The 25,401-nt window shown below is 47.2% G+C and overlaps 1 protein-coding gene across 1 annotated transcript in view; it reads left to right on the top strand.

The window, feature by feature from the left end:
* The window catches only part of TNR (tenascin R), an 83,835-nt gene that overhangs the window by 15,014 nt on the left and 43,420 nt on the right, over nucleotides 1-25,401 (top strand). Inside the window, exons 5-7 of the mRNA XM_077763140.1 lie at nucleotides 988-1,138; nucleotides 6,314-6,583; nucleotides 12,652-12,837. Of these exons, the coding sequence (XP_077619266.1) occupies nucleotides 988-1,138; nucleotides 6,314-6,583; nucleotides 12,652-12,837 (607 nt within the window). The remainder of the gene's footprint in view (nucleotides 1-987; nucleotides 1,139-6,313; nucleotides 6,584-12,651; nucleotides 12,838-25,401) is intronic.

The following is a 25,401-nucleotide window of genomic DNA, read 5'->3' on the forward strand; positions in this document are numbered from 1 at the left end:
GGCATGCCAAGATCGAACACATAGCCATAGAGAATAACTGTGTGATCCATAGGTTGCAGCCACTGACTGAGGGAGGGTGGAGTTGGGAAGGGCAGAGGGGCATGTGTCACATTGATTTATGGGTATGGCTATAAATTACATATAGAGCACTCAGGGTGACATGAACAGAGTCCAAAGAATAGGGAAGAAGGGCAGTGACAAAAGAGTCTTCTTGTCCCCTCCATTTACAGGGACACACATAGAAAGTGTATCATAATAGACACTGACAGATAGGTAGATGATCCTGGGCCCAACATCATCAAGTTCATCTTTCTCATTTCTTCATCCACGGATTTGTCCTCTCGTCTTTGTGTTACTCTTTGTTCCATGCTTCCTCTCTCTCTTCTTTGTACTCCATAGCTGGATGTGTCACTGACTCCTAACTCATCTGGGTGAAGGGGAAACAAGACATTGACAGATCTGCATCCAGCGTAACACCATGAGAAATTCCAGATAGAGCAAAATAAGAGCTCTAGCTCATTCAAACACAGGGAATGTCTTAGTGTGAAAAATGTTGTGTATACGTTAAGATGTTCACAGACGTACACAGACACAAGTCTACTCAAGAACCAAAGACAAGCTCATCATAATGTCAAAAAAATCTGATGGATGTTAACTGTAAGCAGCATCAAACATTGAATCTTTGACAAGAGTCAATCGACATCACCTTATGACCAATTTGTATTGGCAAACTCAATAGACTAAGGAAAGGCCAAAGAAATGTTCTTGAAAATTGATTCTCCATTTGCCAAGTCCTCATAGAGTGATAGGATTCTTAATGAGTCTGCTGGGAGTTTTTCCTGGCCCCAGATATTCAGCTGTCAGCATCAAGGGAATAGATGTGGGTGCCATTTTTAACTAACAATTCACCATCAATGTTTCACACTTTTCTCTCCCGGTGATTTTCTCTTTTGCTTTTTCTGCTTCTCCCTTCCTTCCACCCTCCAGAATAATGAAGGAGGGGTGATTGCTCAGCTCCCCAGTGATGTTACATCCTTCAATCAGACAGGACTAAAGCCTGGGGAGGAATACATTGTCAATGTGGTGGCTCTGAAAGAGCAAGCCCGGAGCCCCCCTACCTCGGCCAGCGTCTCTACTGGTGAGTGCTTCCAAACCTTCTTCTATGCCTATCTGCTAGGTCACTCTGGAGAAAAGACTGCAAATTGCCCAAAAAGTAGAGAGACAGAGGATGCTAGGGTTTCTCTCAGAGCTGAAGATTATTTGGGTACTTGGAGATGGAGCTACCCTACCCTATACTTAGCTGAACATCTTCCCTCTTGCTAATCCTTACAAGCATAGAAATCTGGGAGTACTCTATGGAGGAAATTCCCTGTTAAGATTTCCAGTGTATTTCTTATGATCTTAAAGAGGCCTCATTTGGCACTGCCTAGTATTTTGAGCTTTGAAACCAGCAAGAACTAACTCACTCTTATCTATTGTGAGATTTGGAGAAAGTCATCCAACCCTTCTCAAACTTCCATCACTCTCTAATGAGGAACAGTATCACCTCCTTCTTTGAGCTGACATGAGAATTAAATCAGAAAAAGCACACAAAGTGATTAGCGCTTTGCTGATGAGAGTGAGTGCTCAATATACAGTGTATACACATGTACTCAGAGAACACACTCATAAGTGAGAACAGGCAGAAACAAATCATTCAAAACCAGTAAATATTGGGTTGGGTCACTGTTTAAGGTGATGGCTGAAGTTGATTATTATTTCATCCCCACAGTTAATCTTATGCAAGATCATTGCTTCTAGATTTGATTCAGTAACTGTGCAATATTTTGCCTTATTGTTTCCTTAGCTAACAAAGGAAGGCCAACTTTAATACTATCAATTAACAATTATGATGCATATGCGTGTGCCCTCCCCAAGAATTTCTCCAAAGTTACAAAAAGCATCTGGTATAATTTTTGGTTCTCATTTTATTGACGGGGGAGCTGAGACTCAAAAATTAAGCATTTTTTCCTTTCAGTTAACAGAAACTGAGGTAGGTGAATATTGGTACAGCTTTATTTTTCATAAACTGACATTGACACCTAAGAAAACCAGTCATAAGTTTAGGACAAAGGCCAAGTTGGCCAACAAAAGGAGCCACAACACCATGTAATGAGACCATGTTTATGGATTGGTGATTCATACTTTGCTAATTGGATCCAAACTAAATAGCATCAGGTGCTGAGGCTTATGCTCAGTCTAGAAAACATTGGTTTTAAACTATTGTGGTATTAGATTATGTTCCATTAGAGCACTAAGGCTCCATGGCAGTGGCTCAAGGCAAGGATGAAGGGGAGATTCAAGCCTCTGATTACACCCACACCCATGCCCAACACACCCTCCAACCAAGGCAGCGCCACGTGTTTTATATTTTGTATGGTCATTTAAGATTTTGTTCTTTAAAAGAAAAGAGTATGAACCCACCCACCAGAGGCTTTAACAGTACTGTTCTACTGCAAATATGTTTTAGAGGAAACTACTCCATAGCCACAAAACCTAAAAGTACTGTGTAGAAATTTCTTCATATGCCAGTGACTAGAGTTTTTCCACAACTCTATCCCAAAGGTTATGCTGGAACTTGACGTTTCATGACATGTATAGATGCTCTTCCTCTGGGATGGAAAGTTTCAGGTGCCTGAGTCATTCCTGTGAACTGATATTAAGAAAGCATGAGTGGAAAACAAAAGCCTAGACAAAGACGATGGTTCAGAAGAGGGCAGAGAAGAGCATTACAGCTGTAGGAAGTTCTTCCTCCAGACTTGGGGAAGATAGTCTAACCCTGCCTCAATCTTCTACTCAAACCACATTTTTACAAAATTTCCCATATTTTTTGGTTTGGAAGTGCCTTAAGATTCAAATTCCAGATTTAAAAATCTGTGGTGAAGCGAGGCAGATTTTTTTTCAATTAAGAGAAATGTCCTAGTTAATAGCTTGGCATTGCGTACGGAGTCATGAAGAAATGGAAAGAAAAATATTTATTCCAGTTTACTTTTTGAGTAGAACATGTGTTTGTTTAGAGATTAGGACCTAAATTGAAAGCAAGCTGATACCAACTTGAGTAGAATACAGACACCACTACTAAGTGGCCAACAGAAGGGCAGAATCCAAGAGTGGCCACAGAAAAGATGGCTGTCTCCAAACCCTGTCTGCTGTCTTCAGGAAATGATTATTTAATTATTTCCTTCTGCTAAGGTCTGACCTACACCAACCCCCTGCTGTGAAGCTCTGAGTCCTCATAGACACTCAGACTGACTTCTTCCAGGCTAGCCCTCTGGGGAATGCAAATTATAAGTCCTCCTGCAGCTAGAGCCAGATCTGTGTTGCACACCATATTCTAATATAGACAATCCATTCTGATTAGGGTCTTGGAGATTTAAAGAGTTGGAAGACCAGAGCTTTACATGGCTATTTGAGTTTCTGTGACATCTTTTCTTCTTTTCTCAAGAAGCTCCAGCTCTTTGAAATGCTTCCCCTTCTTTCACATCGATACACAGGATATGCATTCATTTCTTTTACTCAACACCCATTTCCTGAGTATCTATGGTTCAGGCTTCAGGCTTTATGCTTATACAGCAGCTAGAAGACCATTTCTCCCATTTCACTATTAAACTAAATTTAAAAGGCCCAAGTTACCTAAAACCATTAAGTTCAGCATGCTGAAAACATCTGGATGTGTTTTGTTAAATCATATTATTACCCCAAATATGAGAAGCAGAACTTCATTTGAACTCCAAACCAGGTGGCACTAAAATGGCCTGATTTTCATTTTGGCTGATACTAAGCCAAAAATCCTAAGCTGGTTAATAGAGAACAAGACTGGACTAGTCCCAGAAAGAGGGTGGGGTGACCAATCTTCCTGATTGAGAAGCTCAAAGTCAGACTGCATCTACCCTAAGGGAGATGCTCCATTTTGGAAACAGTAGGAGGTGGTGCAGTGTGGATTGGTTTAAAAAAACAGTCCTAGTCAAGACTCTCTGGGAACAAGGAAGAAAAACTTTCTTATACTATCTAAAGCAAAAAAGAGAATTTACTGGAAGGACAAAGAATATCTTGTAAAACCCTCGGACCAGAATGCATCTGGGTGTCATGAAAAACTGGAACCAGAAAATGGAAAGTCAAATTCACATTACCTTCTCTGTCTTTCTAGAAGCTCCACGCAGTCACTCATTTCTGCTTCTCTATGTATATTTGTTCCTAAAATTCTGCACCAATTCCAGCGTGTGTGTGTGTGTGTGTGTGTGTGTGTGTGTGTGTGTGTGTGTTGAAGAGGGAGGTCCCCACAATTCTCTGAGACACCAGATGGACATCCTATAATTCAATGCGATTCTGACTCTATCTACCCAGAGAAAGCAGCAGATTCCATAGGTCCAAGGCTCAGTTCCACAAGACTGCTTTTGACTTCAGATGCCAATTGCTTTAAGTCCAGGTTGTTACCCGTGTTTCTGAACAACTAGCTATAAATCAGAGGCTCCCACCACCCCCTCGTTGGGTTTGATTAATTTGTTAGAGCTGCTCACAGAACTCAGGAAATCCATTTGCTCACAAGATTACTGGTTTACTACAAAGGATATTAAAGGATACTAATCAACACTAGATGAAGAGATACACAGGGCAAGGACCTGAACAATTTGGGGCCCAGCCTGGTGCACGTGGAGCCGTGTGGTTCTGGTTCCCTAACCTGGAAGCTTCCGAACCCAGTCCCTTTGGGTTTTTATGGAGACTTCATTCCACAGGCAGAAAGGGTCGTGTAGCAGAGGTCAGGAATGGAACTGAAAGTTCCAGCCCTCTGATCACAGGGCTTACTGCAGGGCAGACAGCCCCTCCTGTGGCTCATTAACATAACAAAAGGCATTATCACTCTTATCTCTTAGGAAATTCCAAAGGTTTTAGGAGCTTTGGGTTGGGAAGTGACAATAGGCCCTCCCAAATATGTATTTATTATAAATCACCCTCTTCCTTCTTTACTCCCCTCTCTGCCTTTTTTCTCTGCCTCTCCAGAGATAGATCAGATATTTCCTATTTGTGTGTGAATATGAAAGACAATGGTCACACCAGCCTTGGCTGTACGCACTTCCAAACCGGAGAACCTGAGTCTCTGGTTCCAATTCCAAATCCTTGAAGAACATTAATATTAATATTAATATTAATATTAATATTAATATTAATATTAATAAACTCCAGCCAGAGGGGTGTAGTCAAATTATAAATGCAAGCATAGACACTGGGCCTACTCTTTCAGAAGGTAATGAGTAATTCAAGAAGGACACATTGGCCTTGTGCAACTACCATGAGGAGTTGACAACACCATTCTCTATTGTCCTCACTAAGCTCTTTCTTTTCCTATTTCCATGCTTCATTCTCTTCCTTTTCTCTACCCCACCATTGTCTAATTCAGTACGAAGAGGACCCCAAGTGGGTGCTGGACCCAGGGACAGTGGGCCCTCTGAGAAACCAATGAGCTTTACTAGCTCACACTACCCCTCAGTGATGTTCCCCTCTGCTGCTCAGTGCCAGAGGCCAGGGCTCAGGAGGGACATATGCTAAATAACCTTGAGGGACTTTCCATGAGTGCAGTGCCCTTCTAGCTCAGGAATATGCAAGAACAGGTGGGAAAATATAGCCCACAAGATACTTTTCCTAAACTGAGGTCTTTTTTTTTTTTTTCCAGAAGAGCAACTTTCCCCAGAAGGCATGTCTCACGCCCCCACATACAAATCTGTTGGGTTGTAGTATTGTCTTAATAACTGGATTGACTGAATTCTAGGTGTGGCAGAGCAAGCACATCATTTGGACATTCATGATATCCTCTTTGGCAACTAAGTTGGAAGTCTCAGATGTTTAGATGGGGCTGACTATCTTGTAGATCTTTCCTCAGGGCTCAGAGAAAGTGAGAAAATGGCAGGAGAACATACCAGAAGCACAGTTCTCAGTTCTCTGTCCCATTACCTCCAGAAGGAAGCCATGCTGGCCTCCCAAGCAGTGGGTACCTTTCCCCTGCCCAAATGGGGAAGAGACAGCACGGAAAAGCCATAGCCTGGTGAAAGCAAGATTCAGGGGAACTGACTTCCAATGTCGCTTCCCCTGTTGCCAAACTACATGTCCTCAGGAAAAAAGCCATTTCGTCTTACTGTGTCCCATTTTCCCCATCTATAAATTGGGATAATAATACCTATCCTCTCTTCGACTGACCAAGTTAACAGAAGGAGGAAAGGAGAGACTGATTTCAAACACCCACTTCTCAAATCCTTTTTTCTATTTGGTCCTTTTCATTCAGTCATTGATGGGCCCACACAGATCCTGGTTCGAGATGTCTCGGACACCGTGGCCTTTGTGGAGTGGACCCCACCGCGAGCCAAAGTCGACTTCATCCTCTTGAAGTATGGCTTGGTGGGCGGGGAAGGTGGGAAGACCACTTTCCGGCTCCAGCCCCCCTTGAGTCAATACTCAGTGCAGGCCCTGCGGCCCGGTTCGCGCTATGAGGTGTGGGTCAGTGCCGTCCGTGGGACCAACGAGAGCCAATCCACGACCACCCAGTTCACAACAGGTAGGTTGGAGTAGTGGAAGGAGTGGGGAGGAAGAGGGGGCTGAGCCGACTGGTGCCATCATCATGGCAAGAGGGGTACTGAGGGGGCGAGGTGACATTGCTTGGGCCCCCACATTATCATAGAAGCTGCAAGAAGGGAGCAAGAGGGGGGCCTCGGCAAAGTTACACAACAGCACAGATGGACACAGCGCACCCGTGCTCAGGAGAACCGGTGCCTGCCATGCCTCTGCCGCCAGCCAGATCTGTGACCTGATCGAAGGCTCTTTACCACGGCTCTCAGATATCTCCTTTGTAGAATGAAAAGTTTGTCTTGAAAGGACTTCCATGTCCAGACCGCTAGCCCAAGTGGCAATTTTGTGTGAATTCAGGCAAGGTGCCCTCCTTCGAGGTCCTTTGCTGCTATTTGCAGGCACTGTGATCATTCTATAAATTCATACTAACTGCATAGCACGTTGAAGCCCCATGGCGTTGTGCGAAGCCCAACTTGTGCGGCCGGCAGCAGACCTTCCCCCTGAGGCTCTGTGATGCCTTCTGTCCTGTGTGAGCACCAGCAGGAAGGCTAATGGGAAGCCTGCTCCCACACACAGTCAGCTGGATGAGGCCCCCCGCATCCTGGTGATGACCACCTACCCCCCTTCCCAAGACCATCAGGACCCTGAAAGAGCTTCACTCACCATCAGGAAAGGCCGGACCTCACGGTGACCTGCTCTGGGACTCTCTGGGAGCCCGTCAGGCTGGCCAGCTTGGGGGCAAGTGGGACAGCCACCATCCAAAAAAGACTCCCAGCACTCTCACTGGGTCAACAGGGGCTGGGATCAGATAGCGAGTCTCCCTCGACCCCTATTCTCAACCTTGGCCTCTCTGCCCGGGGGAGGTCACACCTCAAGGAATGTCTCTGCCAGCTCCAAGTCATCCAGGGATCAAAGGAAACCACTAGCATCTGTGAGATCTGAGAAGCAGCATCTTCTAGTGGGGTAAAGCAGGAGGAGAATGGCTAATTCAAGCATTCTACCTGGGTTGTGGCCTAAGGGCTGTTATGGGATGGGATAAACCATCTGGGGGGCTTCAGGGAGGTTCGATAAATGGCACTATTATCCTCTAGCTGTGTTCAAAATTATTTGATAAATAAGGCAAAGGATAAGACAAATGGAAGCCAAAATATCCCCTAGACTGGAACCTATAACTTAGTGTTAGAGATATAGATGGGCTTTGCAAGGTGATGGTCCCTGAGGCCCTGGGCAAGTGCCCCCATGTGGCAGAAGTTGCGGGAACTATTCAGTTTAGGATTTACAGCATTGAGGAACAAGCAGAGGCCTGATCCCTGGGAGCGGCCCCGTGAGAGAGGGGGGCAGAAGGGCAGTGCCCGGGTCCTGCTACAAAATCCACCCTTGTGGGAAGTCCATCTTCCCCAGCCTAGGAAAGAGGAAGGCTGGAGTCTTAAATGGGGCTCCCTCTGCACAGAAATTCACCCAGGGAGAGGGCAGAACTTCCCGGCTAACAGGCAGCAAGCGTGGACACTGAGGAAATGGAAAGGCAGGGTTTGATACTGAGAGAGAGGCTTTGCCCCAGCTCCTGTAGCAGACTCCACTCCCCACCCCACCCCAGGGGTTTACTGGTCCAATTTTTTTTAACTGAACACATCTTGGGATTCCCCAGAGACTGAATATACACCTTAAAGAAGGAACTAAATTCTGTCCATTTCTCGTCCCTTCTTCTCCTTCACTTAATCCACGTTAGTCAGGGCTCAGCATGACCTCACTCCAGGTCCCTTCTTGGTGAACTTAAGGTCAGCCTTCCGCCCCCTCACACCTGCCGGCTCGCCTCCCTGCTCCGGTCGTGGGATCTCCTGGGGGCCCACAGGTCCTGCCTTCTGTTCTGAATTTCAAGACAGTTTTTGTTTGAAAAGTGGTTGCCTTGTGCTTTGCTCAGATAAGGAGTTTGAAGAGGCAGGAAAGGAGAAAGGCGCTCTCAAGCAGTATGATGAAAGGCAAATTCTTGATGCTTGGGTCGACAAGATGGAAGCGGCATTGGCTGGTAGCCCAGGAAAATTCCAATCAAGACAATTACATTCTGCCTCCTCGGAGCTCCCCCTGAGTTTCAGCTCTGTTTCCGGTCGCCTGGCAGATCGGCAGCTGTTAGGAGGCTGCCTCCTCGCCTGCACCCCCAGCCTGCTCCCCTCCATTCTGGGGGGTGAGGGGCACGTGGGGGCGGGGCAGGTCAGCAGCTTTGCGCTTGGGGTCGTGACTGCACGCTGAACGCGGAGAGGGTGCCCAGACCCTCGCGGCAGGGCCCTCAGCCATTTCAGAGCTCCGCTTAAATTCAAATTAGCCAAAGTGCTTTTCCAGGTGATGTCTCCGGCACTAGGAGCACACTAATTGCACAAGCAATTAAAGCAGAGATTTGTTTCCTGCATGGTGAGCAGGATATTTGCCTGGGTCTTAGAGCTGCTCCCCAAAAGGAAAGAGCCTGACGGAAGCACATGAAGGCCAGTGGTTAGAGGGATGGCAGCCCCAGGAACCCCCTGCCCCTGGTGGCTTTGGTTTCAGTTGCCCTCCTAGGGGACATCCTGGAACTCTTTCTGTCCGGAGGGGAGGCATCCTTTCTGAGCACCTCCCTCAGGACTCCAAACTTGGCCTCCAGAGCCATAGTCTTCCAGGTCTGGGATTTTTGGTTGTGAAGACCAGTAGGTAGGTACAGGACTCAGCCTGAACTGAGCAGAGACTGCTGTTTTAACCTGAGTGTCCCAGGCCTCCCTTGAATGCTGTTATGAGTTGAACTGTATCCCCAGAAAGAAGTCAAAGTCTTAACCCTCAATGCCTGTATATGTGACCTTGTTTGGAAATAAGGCATTTGCATATGACCAGATTAAAGGAGGTCATTGGGGTCGACCCTTACCCAATATGACTGTGTCCTTATAAAAGGGGGAGATTTGGACACAGAGGCAGACACACATGCAGGGAGAGCACCATGTGAAGACAAAAAACAGAGATTGGGATGTCTACAAGCCCAAGGGCCACCTAAGATCGCCAGTGAACCTCCAGAGACAGGCCCAGAGCAGAGTCTCACCTACAGCCCTCAGAAGGAAGCCACCCTTCCAACATCCTGATCTTGAACTTCCAGTCTGCGAAAAGACACATTTCTGGGGTTCAAGCTGCCCAGTCTGTGGCAACACCGAAAACGAACACAGAGGCCCACATCACCGCAGTTGGAGCCCCGCCCTGCTCAACAGCAATTCCACGGGGATCCAGTCACATCCTGTTGCAGCCTGGATAGCATCCCCCTCCACCCCCCAGATGAGACCAGTTGCCCTCAGTCAGAGCTACCTTTCCCTGCACATCTTGCCTCAAGCATCCTCATAGCCACACAGTCGAAACTTCTAACAAGACTGTTCAAAAGGCTTTGAGGTGGCAGGCGAGACTGAAAACTGAGTGGGTGGGAGTAAGTTTGATGTGTTTCAGGAGTAGAAGGAACATCAGCCCCACTGGAGCACAGTGAATTAGGGTAGAAGTGATGCAAGATGGCATCTGAGAAGCACAGAGCCCTGCAGGGGATGATGAGGAGTTTGTGATAGAAAGCACCAGGCAATTTTTAAGCAGGAGAAAGGCTTTAGTTCATTTTATGTCTTGGAGACTAGACGTCCATGGCCCCCAAGCCCTTCCCCAGGGCTGCCATGGATTCTGGCTTTGCTTTCCCCTGGCTTGCTGACCTGTTGCAGACACCAGCCCAGCTTGTACCTACAGGGGAGCCCTTGAGTTGTCCCTCCTAGGGAGATCGGGCTTCAAGACCCAGGGGAGCAAACCATTTCCTTCCACCCTATTCCTAAAACCTCCTCCTATTGCTGGGTGGACGAGGGAGACCTCCGGCCCTGAAGCCTTGACCCAGCCCATCCAAAAGCTGTCGCAGCCAGCTCATGGCCATGTCTCAACATGATTAAGAATTCAACCACAGACACAGCGGATGAGCAGGAAAGTTTATTAAGGCAAAAGTACACTCTCATGCCCACTGGGGCTTGGGTTTCCATCTTTTATTGACAGTTGTTAACAAGGGAGTGGAATATTCATTATGTGAGGCAGGGATTTCTTGGAAGTAGGGTAGTAGAGTCTCTTCAGGAATGTGGGTTATAGGCACTCTTTCGTCCTTATTTGGTCAGGGGTTTCCTATCATGACCCCGTTAGAAGATTTTCATATGGCAGTGTAGCATAATGAAGGAACAATGTGAACTTTGGCCTACTTTGTCTGCCATCTTGGGCCTGTCTGGTTTAATTGAATTTCTTGTGGTTCAGGTCAGGTCAGGCCTCTGACTTTCTCACACTTGGCCATGACTTCCCCTTTGCTGGCCTCCAGGCATCCTGTAAGAGCCTAACTAACTGCTTATTCCAACATTCTCAAGCCCTCATTCCCAGAATTGACCTCTTTTGACATCGCTGACACGTGGGAAGTGGTTCCTTCAGGGAAAACACCACCCCCTATCCACAGAGCATAGGTTCTAAAGCCAAACAATTCCAGAAAACAAAAACCATCATTTTCAAGGTCTGGGATTTTTAGTTGTGAAGAGCAGTAGGTAGGTACAGGACTCACCCCGAATGCTCACCCTAACTTCTCTTTGCTCCAGTTCCATTCAGGCCTCACGGCCCACGCCCAGTTGGGTCCCTTATTGCAGCCTCTGGTCCTACTTGAGATTGAGCGGTATAGGGTCCAGCACGTTCCTCCCACATGCCTCTCTCCCCAAGCTCCTCTCTCTATCCCAAGGCTTGAGAAATAACACACCCAGCACATCAAGAACGCATGGAATCCAGCATGCTAGCTTCCGTGGAAACATTTCTCAGAAAAACTAAGCTGTGGAGACATAAATCTGCTAAAAGATTCACCTAATTTACATCACTAAACAGAACGCTTCTCACCCTGGAGCAGCTGCACTCAGATTGATTCACAGCTCTGTCTTTCCCAAGAACAATTGGTATATACTTGCCTGGCATTTGCAAATGAGGAGTCTGCTGGAGATTTTCTCAGAACAAAGAGCTGGTCCACTCCAAAGTGAAATTCAAGTCTCAAAGACAAGGCTTATTGAGAACTTTTTAAAGGGGCAGCTTTTCATGACTGCGCCTTCTTACCCTGCAAGCTGTTTATGTTGTTTCTGCCTAAATTAGCCTGAGGAGATGACCAGTCTCAGGGAGAAAGGATTAGCCCCCCAAGACTGTGGGAGAGAGGGGATGCTGGGGGTCTCTCCTTTGCATAGGAGTCTTTGGAACTCCAGAGAGCAAGCATTGGGGGTGCCATGTCGTTGAAACTCAGAACGAGTTTCAGAGGCAACAGGAGGTCCTCCGAGGGCTTAGGCACCTGTTTTTGTACCAGGTACCACGCCATGCACTTCACATGCATTGCTCTATCGGTATAACAACTTGAAATGTCAGTGGTATTATCCCATGTTGCAGATGTGGCCATTGAGGCCCAGGAACACCTCATGTGACCACAGACTTAACCACGGTAGAGCTGGGCTCAAACAGAGGCCTAACCCCAAAGCCTATATTCTTTCCAGTACATCACATCCTCTATGTATATACTTAATCTCCTACAAACCATTCAGCAGTATCTATGCAGGTAAATCCAGGGGAATACAGCTTATACTTCAAAGTCTTGCAGTCAGCTGTCTCCTTTCAGCATGGTGCCAAACTTGATATTACTCTATTCTGTCATAATCACTTGGAAGCTGTCTCTGATTTTTTTCCTCCTGTGGTTTTTCCCTCACTTAGTGTCAAGCTTATGCTAACTGGTTCATTTTTAAATTTCTAGAATACCACCACTACCATTCAGGAAATATTCTAGAACATTCCCTGAATGCAAATGGGGCAAGCATAAAGTGTGTTGATATCTAACTCCCAAGCAGAATTCTCCAGACTTCCCACAGAAGCTGTTGCGGCTAACCTGGCCGGGCAATAGCTCGAGGGCAGCCCTGAGGTTGACTCAAATCGTGAGGCAGAGGGTCAGGAGATATGGGCTCTCACTCAAAGCTCCTTAAAGTTCAAGATGCGTGACAAACGCACATTTTGGTGATGTCTGACTCTTTTTAGAGATCGACGCCCCCAAGAACCTGCGGGTTGGCTCCCACACGGCAACCAGCCTTGATCTCGAGTGGGACAACAGCGAAGCAGAGGTCCAGGAGTACAAAGTTGTGTACAGCACCCTGGCGGGTGAGCAGTACCACGAGATGCTGGTCCCCAAGAGTATCGGTCCAACCACCAGAGCCACCCTCACAAGTGAGTACAGCCTGGCTCCAGGGGCACATTGGTTCCTGACTCCACATCCTCACTGCTCTCCCTCTCAGCGCACCCAACCCCATCCTGCCTTCCCCAGATCCCACTGATTTAATCTCTCACGTCCTTGTCACGTGTCTCCGGTCCTCCATTGTGTTCTGTCACTTGGCCTGAGCTACCACAAGTCTTGTAAAAACCACTGCAGGTAGCCTTCGCACATTCTCTCCTGACTGTCTTCGCACCTTCGGTGGTCTCTTCAATGATGCTGTCCCGTTCCGTATACATTGCAGGGATTTCCCACTGCTCCCATGATGGTAACCCCAAGTCTAGTGTGGCCCACGTGCCCTATCTGGTTTCCCCACAGTCTTCTCCTGTCTCCCCACCCTCCCACATCCCCTGGGGCTCTCCGTGCTCCAGGACCACAGGTCTGCATGCCACAGTTCCTCAAACACCTTTCGCCTGCCGCCACAGGGCTTGGCACGTGCTGTTCCCACCACCTGTCAGGCTCTCCCACCATCCTCTTCCCCCAGTTACGTCTGCCTCCCTTTTGACTCTTGGTTCACTCATCACTTCCTGGGGAGCCTGCATAGTCCCCGGGTAAGGTCAGGTTATCCAGTCCCGCTGTCTCCTCTCACTGGTACCACTGTCCTCACAGTGCTGCTCAGGTGAACCTTATTCCATTGTTGATATCCACCCTGGATCTAAAGCTCTGTGAATGGGGACCAACCGGGTTTTGCTCACTATTGACTCCAGCAAAGTGTCTAAGTCCTAAATGGAAGGAAGGAAGGAAGGAAGGAAGGAAGGAAGGAAGGAAGGAAGGAAGGAAGGAAGGAAGGAGAGAAAGAGAGAANGAAAGAAAGAAAGAAAGAAAGAAAGAAAGAAAGAAAGAAGGGAGGGAGGGAGGGAAGAAAAGAAGGAAAAGAGCAAATGTTCACTATGACTGGGGCATAGACAACAAGAGACCAGGGAGAAGGTGAGAGCCCAGTCATGCATGTACACCCCATAAATAGTTTGAGTTTATTCTTTTTTTTTATTTTTATTTTTTTATTTATTTCTAGGAGAGAGAGAGAGAGACAGCATGAGCAGTGTAGGGTCAGAGAGAGAGGGAGTCACAGACTGAAACAGGGTCCAGGCTCCGAGCTGGCAGCACAGAGCCCGACGCGGGGCTCGAACCCACGAACCGCGAGATCATGACCTAGTGAAAGTCGGACGCTTAACCGACTAAGCCACCCAGGCGCCCCAGTTTGAGTTTATTCTTGAGGGTGATGTGGAGTCATGGAGGGATTTTAAATAAGGTGATGCAATGGCTGCATAGGTGTAGCTGCTGCGTGGAGAGTGGGTGGGTGGAGGGCAAGGCCAGAGGCAGAGATTGGTCAGGGAGCTAGGCTGCAACCAGAGGGCGAGAGGGGGATAGTGCAGACTAAGTTAACACCTTAGGTCACCATGACACTTAGCTGAGGAGCACTCCCTGTAACCCTGGGGATGTGGGCCCCACTCAGTGCTCCTCCTGGGACCTTTGATACACGCATCCAGGAAAACCTACTCACTGGACTTCACTGAAAGTTAGATGACTGGAATGTGGGGCACAGCTTTCGGGTGAAGGAGACTGTGCAAAGCGGCCACCCAGGGGCTGTCAGTGTGCTCACCGAGACTTTACTTAACCGTGTCTTGGCTTCCTGCAAAAGCATTTGCCATCTTAGTAGACAAGGGATACATAGCGAAGAGTGCATACAGTAAACAAGGGCAGTATAATCAAAGCTGTTTTCCTCCCGAACTGAAATCCCAGACCGCTTTGCAAAATGAGGCCAGTTAAAGTAAATATAATAAACGCTTTTTCCAGACAGACGCACTCCTCGAAGCACAGCAAGGAGACGGAAAGATCTGCTGACCAAGCAGGTTAATGGGGGTGAATTAAACATAGCAGGAACCCACCAGCTGGTGTTAAGGCCTCTACAGGGAGATGGAGACATTCACAAAGATTAAGCGAAACAAAAAAAACTGAAATGATGCAGGAGGGAACTGAGTCCAAGTCTAGCGCCCCCCCCCCCACTTGCCTAGAGCCTCAGGCTGATTTGGCAATTAGCAGTTTACAAAAATGAAGGCTAGTTGTTCAGATGGAGGATATGCCATAAAATCATGAGAGAGAGAGAGAGAGAGAGAGAGGCATCCAGTCACGTCCTAGTTATTATATCCCAGTCTTGGGAAAGAAGATTCTACATTTATTGATCATCTATCTTATTCCAGGCACCTTCCCATACTTATAGCTTATTTACTCTTCACAATAATCTAGTGACAGATGTCACAACCCCCATTTTATGGATGAGGAAATTGAGGCTCAGAGAGCCTGGAAACTTGCCCATACTTGCAGAGCTCGCAAGAGACACAGCTGTGTCTCAAAGGCAGTTCTTCTGATACTTGTCAAAAGCCTTCCATCTCATGCCTGCTCATACTAAAGAACTTAAAAATAAAGGACAGTCAAAACGTAAATACCATAGACTTATAAGGAACAAAGAAATTATTATTGAGTGGGCTTTGCTAGGTCCATTTTTTGGTTAAGAGTTGAGCTTATGAAATAAAACTATAAATATATATTACCCGTAATTATCCCAGGGAGCTCTCTGCTGGGGAGATTTATAAAGGCAAATAGCTTTATGTGATTTAAGAAGGAATTATAGGCATGTAAGGAAATCAAGTATGTCTGTACTTGCTGAGATGCAAATTACAAGTGTTGTTGGCTCTTTTGCTGCAGCATCGGGCCGAACAGAAGGATGGACTTGAAGGAAGGCAGGCAAAATGGGGCAGAAGTTTGATCCCAGCTCAAGATACCTGTGTTTTTTCCCCTCGCTCCCCACCTTGGACACTAAAAAGGAGACTATCTATTTTTTTCAGCCTCCCAGGCCTGTGTTTTGCTTTGTTTTGGTTTCTCATTCCAAACGTTTATTTGCATGTATAAAGCAAGACCCTGGCCATAGGTGGGAAGGGCATTTCGGGCTCACCTGAGGCACTTCCTTCCTGGCCAGAATGAGAAGGCAGAAACTTCCAACTCTGCACATCCCCACCTGTGCTGTCTCGTCAAGAACAACTGTGGAGCACATAGACACAGAGAACAGATGGGGGGTTGCCTGGGGTAGAGGTTTGAGGGGAGGGGGGCAAATCAGAGACACGAACTTCCAGTTATAAAATAAATAAGTCATGGGGATGTAACGTATAACATGGTGACTGTAGTTAATAACACTCTATCGTGTATTTGAAAGCTGCTAAGAAGGTAGACCTTAAAAATACTCATCACTAGAAAAAAAATATAACTAGTTGTGGTGATGGAGGCTAACTAGGCTTACTGCTGTTATCATTTCATATGTTAATATTGATTGATTATGTTGTACACCTGAACCTAATAGAATTTCATATGAGACTTATATCTCAATTTTTAAAAAAATTTTTTAATGTTTTTTATTTATTTCTGAGAGGGAGAGAGAGAGAGAGAGAGAGAGAGAGAGACAGCATGAGCAGGGGAGGGTCAGAGAGAGAGGGAGACACAGAATCCGAAACAGGCTCCAGGCTCTGAACTGGCTGTCAGCACAGAGCTCAACGTGGGGCTTGAACCCCTGAACCGCGAGATCATGACCTGAGCTGAAGTCAGATGCTTAACCGACTGAGCATCCCAGGCGCTCCTGTATCTCAATTTTTAAAAAAGAGAAAGAAGGGCGCCTGAGTGGCTCTGTCGTTTGAGTGTCTGATTCTTGATTTTGGCTCAGGTCATGACCTCACGGTCATGAGATGGAGCCCTGCATTGGGCTCTGCACTGAGCATGGAGCCTGCTTAAGATTCTCTCTCTCCCTCTGCCCCTCCCACATTCTCTCTCTCTCTCTAAAATAATTTTTAAAAGTAAAAATGAAAATAAATACAAAAGAGGCAGAAAAAAATGATAATGGAGATTGTTAGCACAAGGTCCCTTTGCCTCACGCCCCAAGTTTATTTGACTGCTTTGTTCTGTGGAACATGTTAGGAGCCAGGACTTTTGGATCTGGCATCCAGGTGCAACCACTTCCAGTGTGATTTGGGGCAACTGACTTCATCTTTCTAAGCCTCTGTTTTGTCTTCCGTAAAATGGGAATAATACCACTTACATCAGGTGCCATGATGATGCTTTAATAAGATCATATATTTAATGAATGCAAAGTAGTGCTTTTTTTTTTGGCTTTTTATTGTCTCTTTTTTCTTAGTTTATTGTCAAGTTGGTTTCCATATAACACCCAGTGCTCATCCCCATAAGTGCCCTCCTCCATGCCCATCCCCCCTTCCCCCTCCCCCGACCACATCAGCCCTCAGTTTGTTCTCAGCATTCAAGAGTCGATCATGGTTTGCCTCCCTCCCTCTTCCCCACTATTTTTCCCCTTCTCCTCCCCCATGGTCTTTTAACATAGCAAACTCCTAAGTGGCTGATGATGATGATGATGGGTGAGGGGGAGGAGGGAGAAGGGGAGGAGCAGGAGGAGGTCTTGAGCTAGGTTAAGGACTTCCTGTAATGGGTGTGGCACAGGGCGGGGACCAGGCTTCTCACCACGTGGTGTGGGTACCAGCAGCAGCTCATTGCCCCAGGAGGTTTTACAGCCCCCTCCCTCCAAATCTACCAAATCAGAGCCTGCATTCTAGAAGACCCCCAGATGATCTGTGAGAGGTGCCTGCCCATTCAGAGCATGGCTTTTGAAGTTGCGAGCTTCCGTATGAGACTGACTTCAGCGATTTCTTTAGTTTCCCATGTTTCGGTTTCCTGGTCTGAAGGACATCACGTCTTTGTCACGGGGTTGTTGGGAGTGTTAAATGAGATCATATACATCCACATCTACAAGCACATGGGATGGACACCGGTTCATGAGGAACGTTCAACAGCCATTTGATCTGTGATGGTATTTTAATTCCCATGAAGCTCAGACTGGGTGCGCAGCAGCACGGCCCCTCCCCGGTTCAAGTTCGTACCCTTTCTTCTCACGGCTGACTCTAAGTCCCCACGTCCTGTGGCATCTGTGTTTGCCATTCCCTGCCGAAGCCCTTGTCTTCCCAGTCACCGATCACCCCTGCGCTGTGGAACGCAGGCCCTGGCCCCCTGGCCGACTCTCTGGGCCTCTGAGTCAAGCAGGGGGCTCCCAGCAAGTGGCCCCTGGCAGAGCCTTCCCCCCACACACAGTCCCCCTCCCCCCACTTTGCAACACAAAGGCCAGGCTCCCACACAAAATGCCAAACATTTCGTTTCCATTATTCTCTGTAGGCAATGCCCAGTGAATTCCCTCTGGACTATGAATTTGTTTCTGAACCACAGACTCCATGTCCGCAATGATTTTTTTTTCTCTCTGCTCTGGTGGCTTCTATGTCCTTAATGACCAGTTTTTTAGGCTCAGCCTCTCGGCCAGGATGATGTGTGCTTGGCCTGAGTACCATACCTGGAGTCTCAAAGGGGCCCTCAGTGTTATGTATTTTACAGGCACATCAAGGTGCCTCCCGGTTAGAACAGGCAGCTCTTACCAAGGACGAACCCCTGTGTTTCTGGGCAGCGGTGAGAAACAAGAAACCCTAAAGAAAACTCTGGAAGGAGGAAGGGGGGACGGAAGACGTGGGGCATGGTGGGGAAAGAAGGAGATTCTTATTCCTTGACTGGAATTTGGTCAAAGACCTCTGCCTCCACCCAGTGCAGGTTATAAACACAGCTTGGTGTCTGAGGCGACTCCTGTGTGTCTGTCATCTGACGCCTGTGGCTGCAGTGTTTTGCCAAGAGGGAAAAGGGGTTTGTCCTCAGCCATCTACACCCTTTTGCCTGGTGCTTCTGCATGAACAGGGGCCCACACTTGAGGAGCCCCGTAGCCAAGAGAAAGGTAAATGGGGCTGGCCCTGATGGCCATGGCCCCCAACACCAGTTCATCCCGTCCCTGAGCAGCTCCATCCCCAGGCCGCACGCTGCTAACCAGAAAAGTCATCATCGGGGCTTAGGAAACTCAGGGCCTTGAAGATTCCTACAGGTGTCACGGCACAACCCAGGTTGCAAGAAAACAAAGACCGACAGCTGGCCACACACGGCACACTCGCTTACATGCACACTCGTGCACTCACACGCACAAGGCTGACAACATCACTAGTTGGGCCTGGGAGCTGCCACCTTCAAGGCCGCCAGTTGCTGGGGACTTGGAACAGACGCCTCTCCCCAAGCCCACCACTTCCTCCCTGGGCGCACACTGGGGTCTGGTGGTGAGAAGGTGGGGTCCTCAAGGTGCAGAGGTAGACAAGCTTGTCCACGGGAGGATTTTCCATGAAGAAACCCGAGACTCCCAGAGTAGTCCAGCTGGCAAAGCAGTGCTGACCAAGGCACTTGATGTTCACTTCACCCTGTCTGCACTCCCCGATGTGCCAGGGCACAAACACCAGACCCAGGGCCAGACCTTCAACACTAGGCAGGCTCTTCTGAGGAGGAGGAGTTGGGCAATGGGCCTGTGGCCGGGGCCAGACTGTCAGCCTCCTTCCGGTGAAGTCACAGCGACCCCAAGTGGCCACTCTGGTAAGGCACCCTCTGAACAAGGTGCTGCCTTCTGGGGGCGGGGGGTGGGGACAGAAAGTGGGAAGTGGGCTGCAGAGACCCAAAGAGAGGAGAGGAGGGATTGGGCCGAAGCTCCCACAGCTTTCCTCCTCACAGAGCTGGCACATGAGGGAGTCTGTCCCCTTATTCGTGTTAAAGGACTGGGGCAAAGGAACCAGGAGAATACCAGGTGGGAATTTTTCATCTTCTGCTTTGCCTTCTTCAGTAGGAAGCACTTATTACAGTAAAGACCCAGAGATAGGATGTTCCTGCAGGACAGGGAGTGATGGGCCATATTTCTCATTAATCCCACTGGAAACAAGAGAGCTGAATTCTAGAATATTCCCTAGTACTATTTTTTTTTTTTAAATTATGAGTTTGTGGGGCCATACCTTTCCTTAGAGTCAGCATGGAATTAGCTGCTTCTCTTGACACTTGAACCTCATCCACACTCAAAAAGTAGGTAGATGTCCTGCAAGGCCCGATTCATTCAGAGAACCCTGGAGAAGCATCCACCATCACCCAAGAAGATAAGGATGGGCAGCCCAGGAGCTTAGACCTCCATGACATTAAAAAGTAGATTGCTGCCCATTTGGTGTGATTTCAGGGGTTCCCAGAGGTCCTCTGTCTGTCTCCAAATATTTCCCATCTATGAAATCTCTACTGCCCCAATTTCACTGCTGGGACTTTTCCTTCTGAGGGCCCTCCATTAGGTCCCTGGTTTTCATGAATTATTTTACCAGATCGACTTTCACATGTGTTATTCCTTCTGCCTGCAATGCCCTTTCTCAGCCCAAACACCTCTGATCCTTCAAAACCGAGTTCAGACACCCCCCCATAAGTCTTTCTCGTGCTCCCATCATCTTCTCTATGCTGTTTCCATGCATCACATATTTCTTTCACTGTGCTACATACTGAATTAAAATATAAAAAGTCAAGGGGTGCCTGGGTGGGTCAGTCAGTTAAGTGTCTGACTCTTGATTTTGACTCCCCATGTCATAATCTCGTGGTCGTGAGATCAAGCCCCATGTAGGGCTCTAAGCTGACAGTACGGAGCCTGTTTGCGATTCTCACTCTCTCTCTCTGTCTCTCTCTCCCTCTCTCTCTCCACCCCTCCCCTGCTCACATGTGTGTTCTCTCTCTCTCTCTCTCCCTCTCTCAAAATAAATAAATAAACATTTTAAAAACTTCAGCAAAAATCAAATCCCTTAACTCTAAACCTAAGAGTCTAGTGAGGAGACCAACATGAAAACTAACAGTAACAATATAATAATGTCATTGCTATAAAAACTGAGAGATGATCTGCAAATTCCTTGGGCACAAGGTCCTCAGCTAGCCCCTCTCTTTGAGAGTAGGTGTCCTGTGAAAGCATTAGGGCCAACCAAATCCCTCACCCCAGTTTGGTAGATTTGAGGTTCACAGTACTCAGGAGATGAGCCCAGGGATTTAGAGATGGAAAGGGTTCCCATGTCTATGGGTCCACCTGAACTTGACCAAGCCTGCAGATCCCAGGTGTCATTCATGGTTTTGCCAGCAAGAGGTAGCAATCTCAGCTTCCTAGGCCTGCTTCTCCCCATGACTTCCCTGCTAGCAGCAAGCAGGAAGATGGAAGAATAGGTCTTCTAAACAGAGGGAAGTGAGTCATTCTACCTTCATCATCCACAGTCCTTGCACCACAGGGGACAATGTGCTCATTCCTCTTGCTCTTCAGCCCTAATTAATCTCTTCCTGCTGGCATGCCCCATCCTGCCCACCAGAGAATTCCATATCTCCTTCCCTCTACTTTTCCTAATCTTGGCTAGCTTTCAAAGTTCAACTCAAGTCCCTTTTCTAGAAAGCTTCCCTTGGCCACTACAGCCCATGCTGACCCCGTCTGCCCTCTGAAATGGTTTCCTTAGTTATCAGCCCATGGTGTAGCGCCCAGTTACTCAAATTCCAATTAGCTAGTCCTCTCCCCTCCACTGGCCTGGAGGACTCGTAGGGACACAGCCTTGCTAGGACAAGGCAGAAAAAAAAAAAAGGGACTTGAGTTCCAAAGCCAGTTTTATTGTATATTAGCTTTATGACCTTAGTCAAGGAATGGACTTCTCGGAGCCTCTATCTGCTCATCAGTAGTGCCTTCCCAGCAGGACTGCAGAGGGATTAAGGGAGGCAACAGGTACGAATCTCTAAGAACCTATAGGTAGTAGTAGTAGTAGTCTCTTGACCATCAGACACTCAAAAAAATTACCTTAATTTTTAGGCCTCCTTTCTTCCTTCCTTTGTTCATTGTTGTTCGAGACTACCCACTGCATGCAGCTCAGTGCTTGGCATATTGTGGGTGCTCAATAAATATGTTCCTCCTTCAGTACAGATTTCTTTTATGCCACTGAAGACAAGGGGGATGTCCATTCAGCTCACCTTGATACCCCCAGTACCCAGCCCTGTGCCTGTCATAGAGGAGGCCCTCAGTAATGATTGGTGAGTGAATGAACTGTGTGCTTTGGGAGTTCAGTGAAGAATGGGCATGTGGTGAAAGGAATGAGAAGAGCATCGACCTCCAAGCTGAACAAAGGAAGTTCTCTAAGGCATAGAGACTGGTGGTTTCCTATGGGACAAATTTTCTGAGCTGTTGTGAAGAAAGAGAACAGAACCATTCGAATGCCACCATTTTTAGGAGGTGGATGGAAAGATAAAGGGAGCATTGATAGAGAGTGATGGGGTCTTTAAAAAGTGAGAAATCTCTAGGAGTCCGCAGAGCCCTGATGCATAAGTGTGCTGGATATGCCTCGGATACACATTTTTTTTTCTGGCAGAACTGTATTTTACCTGCTGGCAAAGAGCAACATTTCACTTGTAGCACAGGAAAAAAAGCTGCAGAAAATCAAAAGGAAGCAGCAGGCAGGAACCTATAAACAAGTTCCACTTTCCCATCCCCTAGACAGAAAGCCTGGGACGAGAGTATTTTAAATTCTGCTCTGCAGTTTTTCTGGGAAAAGATGATTCCGTTGTAAATTATTGAACATTTCATTTAAGCTTCATAAATAAGAAACTCCGATGGAAACGTTACATGTTAGAGCCATTTGGCAACATATAATTTCTGTCTTACTCCCTCGATCTGTCACCCTTCATCTACGTCAGAGAATTTCTACTTCATTATAGGCAATTGAAGGTTTCAATCAGATGCTTAGGAAAAGTAGTTTATGTCCCAAAGGTAATCTAATTTCTCCAACCAAGGATGTACCTGGGACTCACTGAACATATTGACGGAGATAGATGTGTGCTTCCAATGTTTCCAGGGGCGTTGCAATCACCCACTCAATCTAGTGACAAGTACTCCACCCAGCCGGTGGCCAGCTACTCGCCGACAGCTGGGCTCCCTGAATCACCAGTTTTATCAGAGCCAACAGGCTAAGCCCCAGCAAACTGACCACAAGTGTGCCCAGGACTAGCCTCTGCATAGCTGGGACACACACAAATAAAGGACTCAAGATCTTGAAATATTTCTCTGAGTGCGGTAATAATAATACCGGCCACTATCGTCATTGGCCAGGCACTGTCCTGCACTTAATCTTCATGGTGACTGTCCGAGATAGATACCATTGGTTTTCCTATTCTATAGAAACTGAAGCCCAAAGATACTAAGTATCAAAGTGACACAGGTAGAAGGTGGCAGAGAATGAATGGTAACGTAAGTATGGCAGACTTCAAAGTCTGTCACTCTTCAAACTTTACCTCCACTGGTGTTGACACTTTAGAGGAAGAAAGAAGGAAGCGTTAAGAAGTGGGATGGAGCTGGTCTGAAAAAGGGAAAAGAGGGCTGGCTCGCATGCACTCCTTCAGGGGAGCCTGGTAGGTTCTGCCATACTCAGGCATAGGGACATTTATTGCTTTAGCTGGGCGAAAGCCCTACTGAGGAGGGGTTGCAGCGCCCTCTGGCTACCATGCAGCATTCTCCTTCATTAAACCGAGCCATTTGTTAAGGAAAGGCTGCTCAATGCATTTCCTGTCAAAATCATTCCTATTACCTCAGGATGCCTGGGGAAGTCACAGCTGCTCAGGGGAGGGGATGACCTTGGGGGAACAGTGGGACATTCCAATTCTCCTAAAAGCCCTTGAGGCCAGAAGTTTGAGTGTCGTCTCCAGCTGGTCATACACTTACTCTTTACCTTAGTGTCTTTTTATAATTTGATGGTGTACTGGTCCACTCCACCCCCACCCCAAATTCATGTCCAACTGGAACCTGTGAATGTGACCTTATTTGGGAATAGGGTCTTTATAGATGAAATAAAATTAAAATGAGGTCATAACAGATTAGGGTGGGCCCTAAATCCAATGTCCCCACATAGGGAGAATGCCATGTGTTACAGACAGAATGTTTTGCGCCCTCACTCCTACCCAAATTCATGTGTTGAAAACCTCAGGGGTGCCTGGGTGGCTCAGTTGGTTGAGCGGACAACTTTGGCTCAAGTCATGATCTCACAGTTGGTGGGTTCGAGCCCTGTGTCGGGCTCTGTGATGACAGCTAGCTCAGAGCCTGGAGCCTGCTTCAGATTCTGTGTCTCCCTCTCTCTGCCCCTCCCCTGCTCATGCTGTCTTCCTCTCTCTCTCTCAGAAAGAAATAAAATATTTTTTAAAAATTAAAAAAAAAAAAAGAAAACCTCATCAGATAGTGACTTTGGGAGGTGATTAGGTCATGAGCAAGTAGCCCTCATGAATGGGATTGGTGCCCCTATAAGAGACCCCATAGAGTTCTCTTGTTCTTACCACTGTATGGAAACGCAGTGAGATGATGGCCATCTATGACCCAGGAAGTGAGGTCTCACCTGATGTCAAATCTGTTGGTGCCTTGATCTTGGACTCCTCAGTCTCCAGAACTATGAGAAATAAATGTGGTTTAAGCCACCCAGGCTGTGGCAGCTGGTGATAGCAGCCGGAGCAGACTGAGACACCATGAAACAACCGAGGCAGAGCCTGGAGCAGAATGCCTAGCCTGGCCAGCAACCACCTGAAGCTGGAAGAGGCAAGGAACGATGCTCCCCCTTAGAGCCTTGGGAAGGAGCACTGCCCACCAACACTTTGATTTAGGCCCTTTACTCTCTAGAACCATGGAAGAATACATTTTGATTGTTGTAAGCCATCCCATGGTTATCATTTGTCATGGCAGCCACAAGAAACAAAACACATTCCAGTATTTTGAAAAGAACGAATGTTATATAAATGTGGAATAACACGATTGTCAGCCATGGCTCTTGTGGGCACACACAGAGTGCCCACCCAAAAATGCCCACCAGAAGGATCCAGACTCATCATGGGAGACCCCACAGGTGACAATTTGATCTTGTTGTGTTTTCCTACTATCTCACTTCTAGTAAATGAGGGTGAGTTTGGTGGTAGTTTGATGGTAGAATAATGGTCCCCAATGATGTTTACACTCTAATCCCAGGAACATGTGAGTCTGTCATCCTACAGACAAAAAGGAAATTGTAGGTGTGATTAAGTTATCTGGGTGAAGCTAATGTAAGAACAATGGTTCTTATAGAGAGATACAGGGAGATCAGAGTCAGAGTAGAAGATGGGTCAAGGGATACAGAGGTCAGAAAGAAAAACAAATGTGAAAATGTTATGCTGTTGGCTTTGAAGATGGATTAAGGAGCCACAAACCAAAGAAGACAGGAATCCTCTAGAAGCTGGGAAAGGCAAAGAAACAATTTCTCCCCCAGAGACTCCACTGGCTGCAACCCTGCTGAACCATTTAGACTTCAGACCTGCTGATGCTAAACTGTAAAATAATAGACTTGTGTTGGTTTGACCCACTAAACTGTGGTAATATGTTACAGCAGCAATAGGATATTAATACACCAGTCAAGTCAGCTATACTGAAAATGAATGTGAGGTTAGATTGGGAGACAGCCCATATAATTGCAGGTATCCTGGGAGGCTCCCAACGAGTCTTTGTATTAATCCCCCAGAAGATTTCCCCAGAGAAACTTACATCCTTTAGTTGGAGTTTTTGCATTTTTTCC

Source organism: Crocuta crocuta, unplaced genomic scaffold (genome assembly GCF_008692635.1).
Source record: "Crocuta crocuta isolate KB4526 unplaced genomic scaffold, BGI_CrCroc_1.0 scaffold3, whole genome shotgun sequence".
Classification (NCBI taxonomy): Eukaryota; Metazoa; Chordata; class Mammalia; order Carnivora; family Hyaenidae; genus Crocuta; species Crocuta crocuta.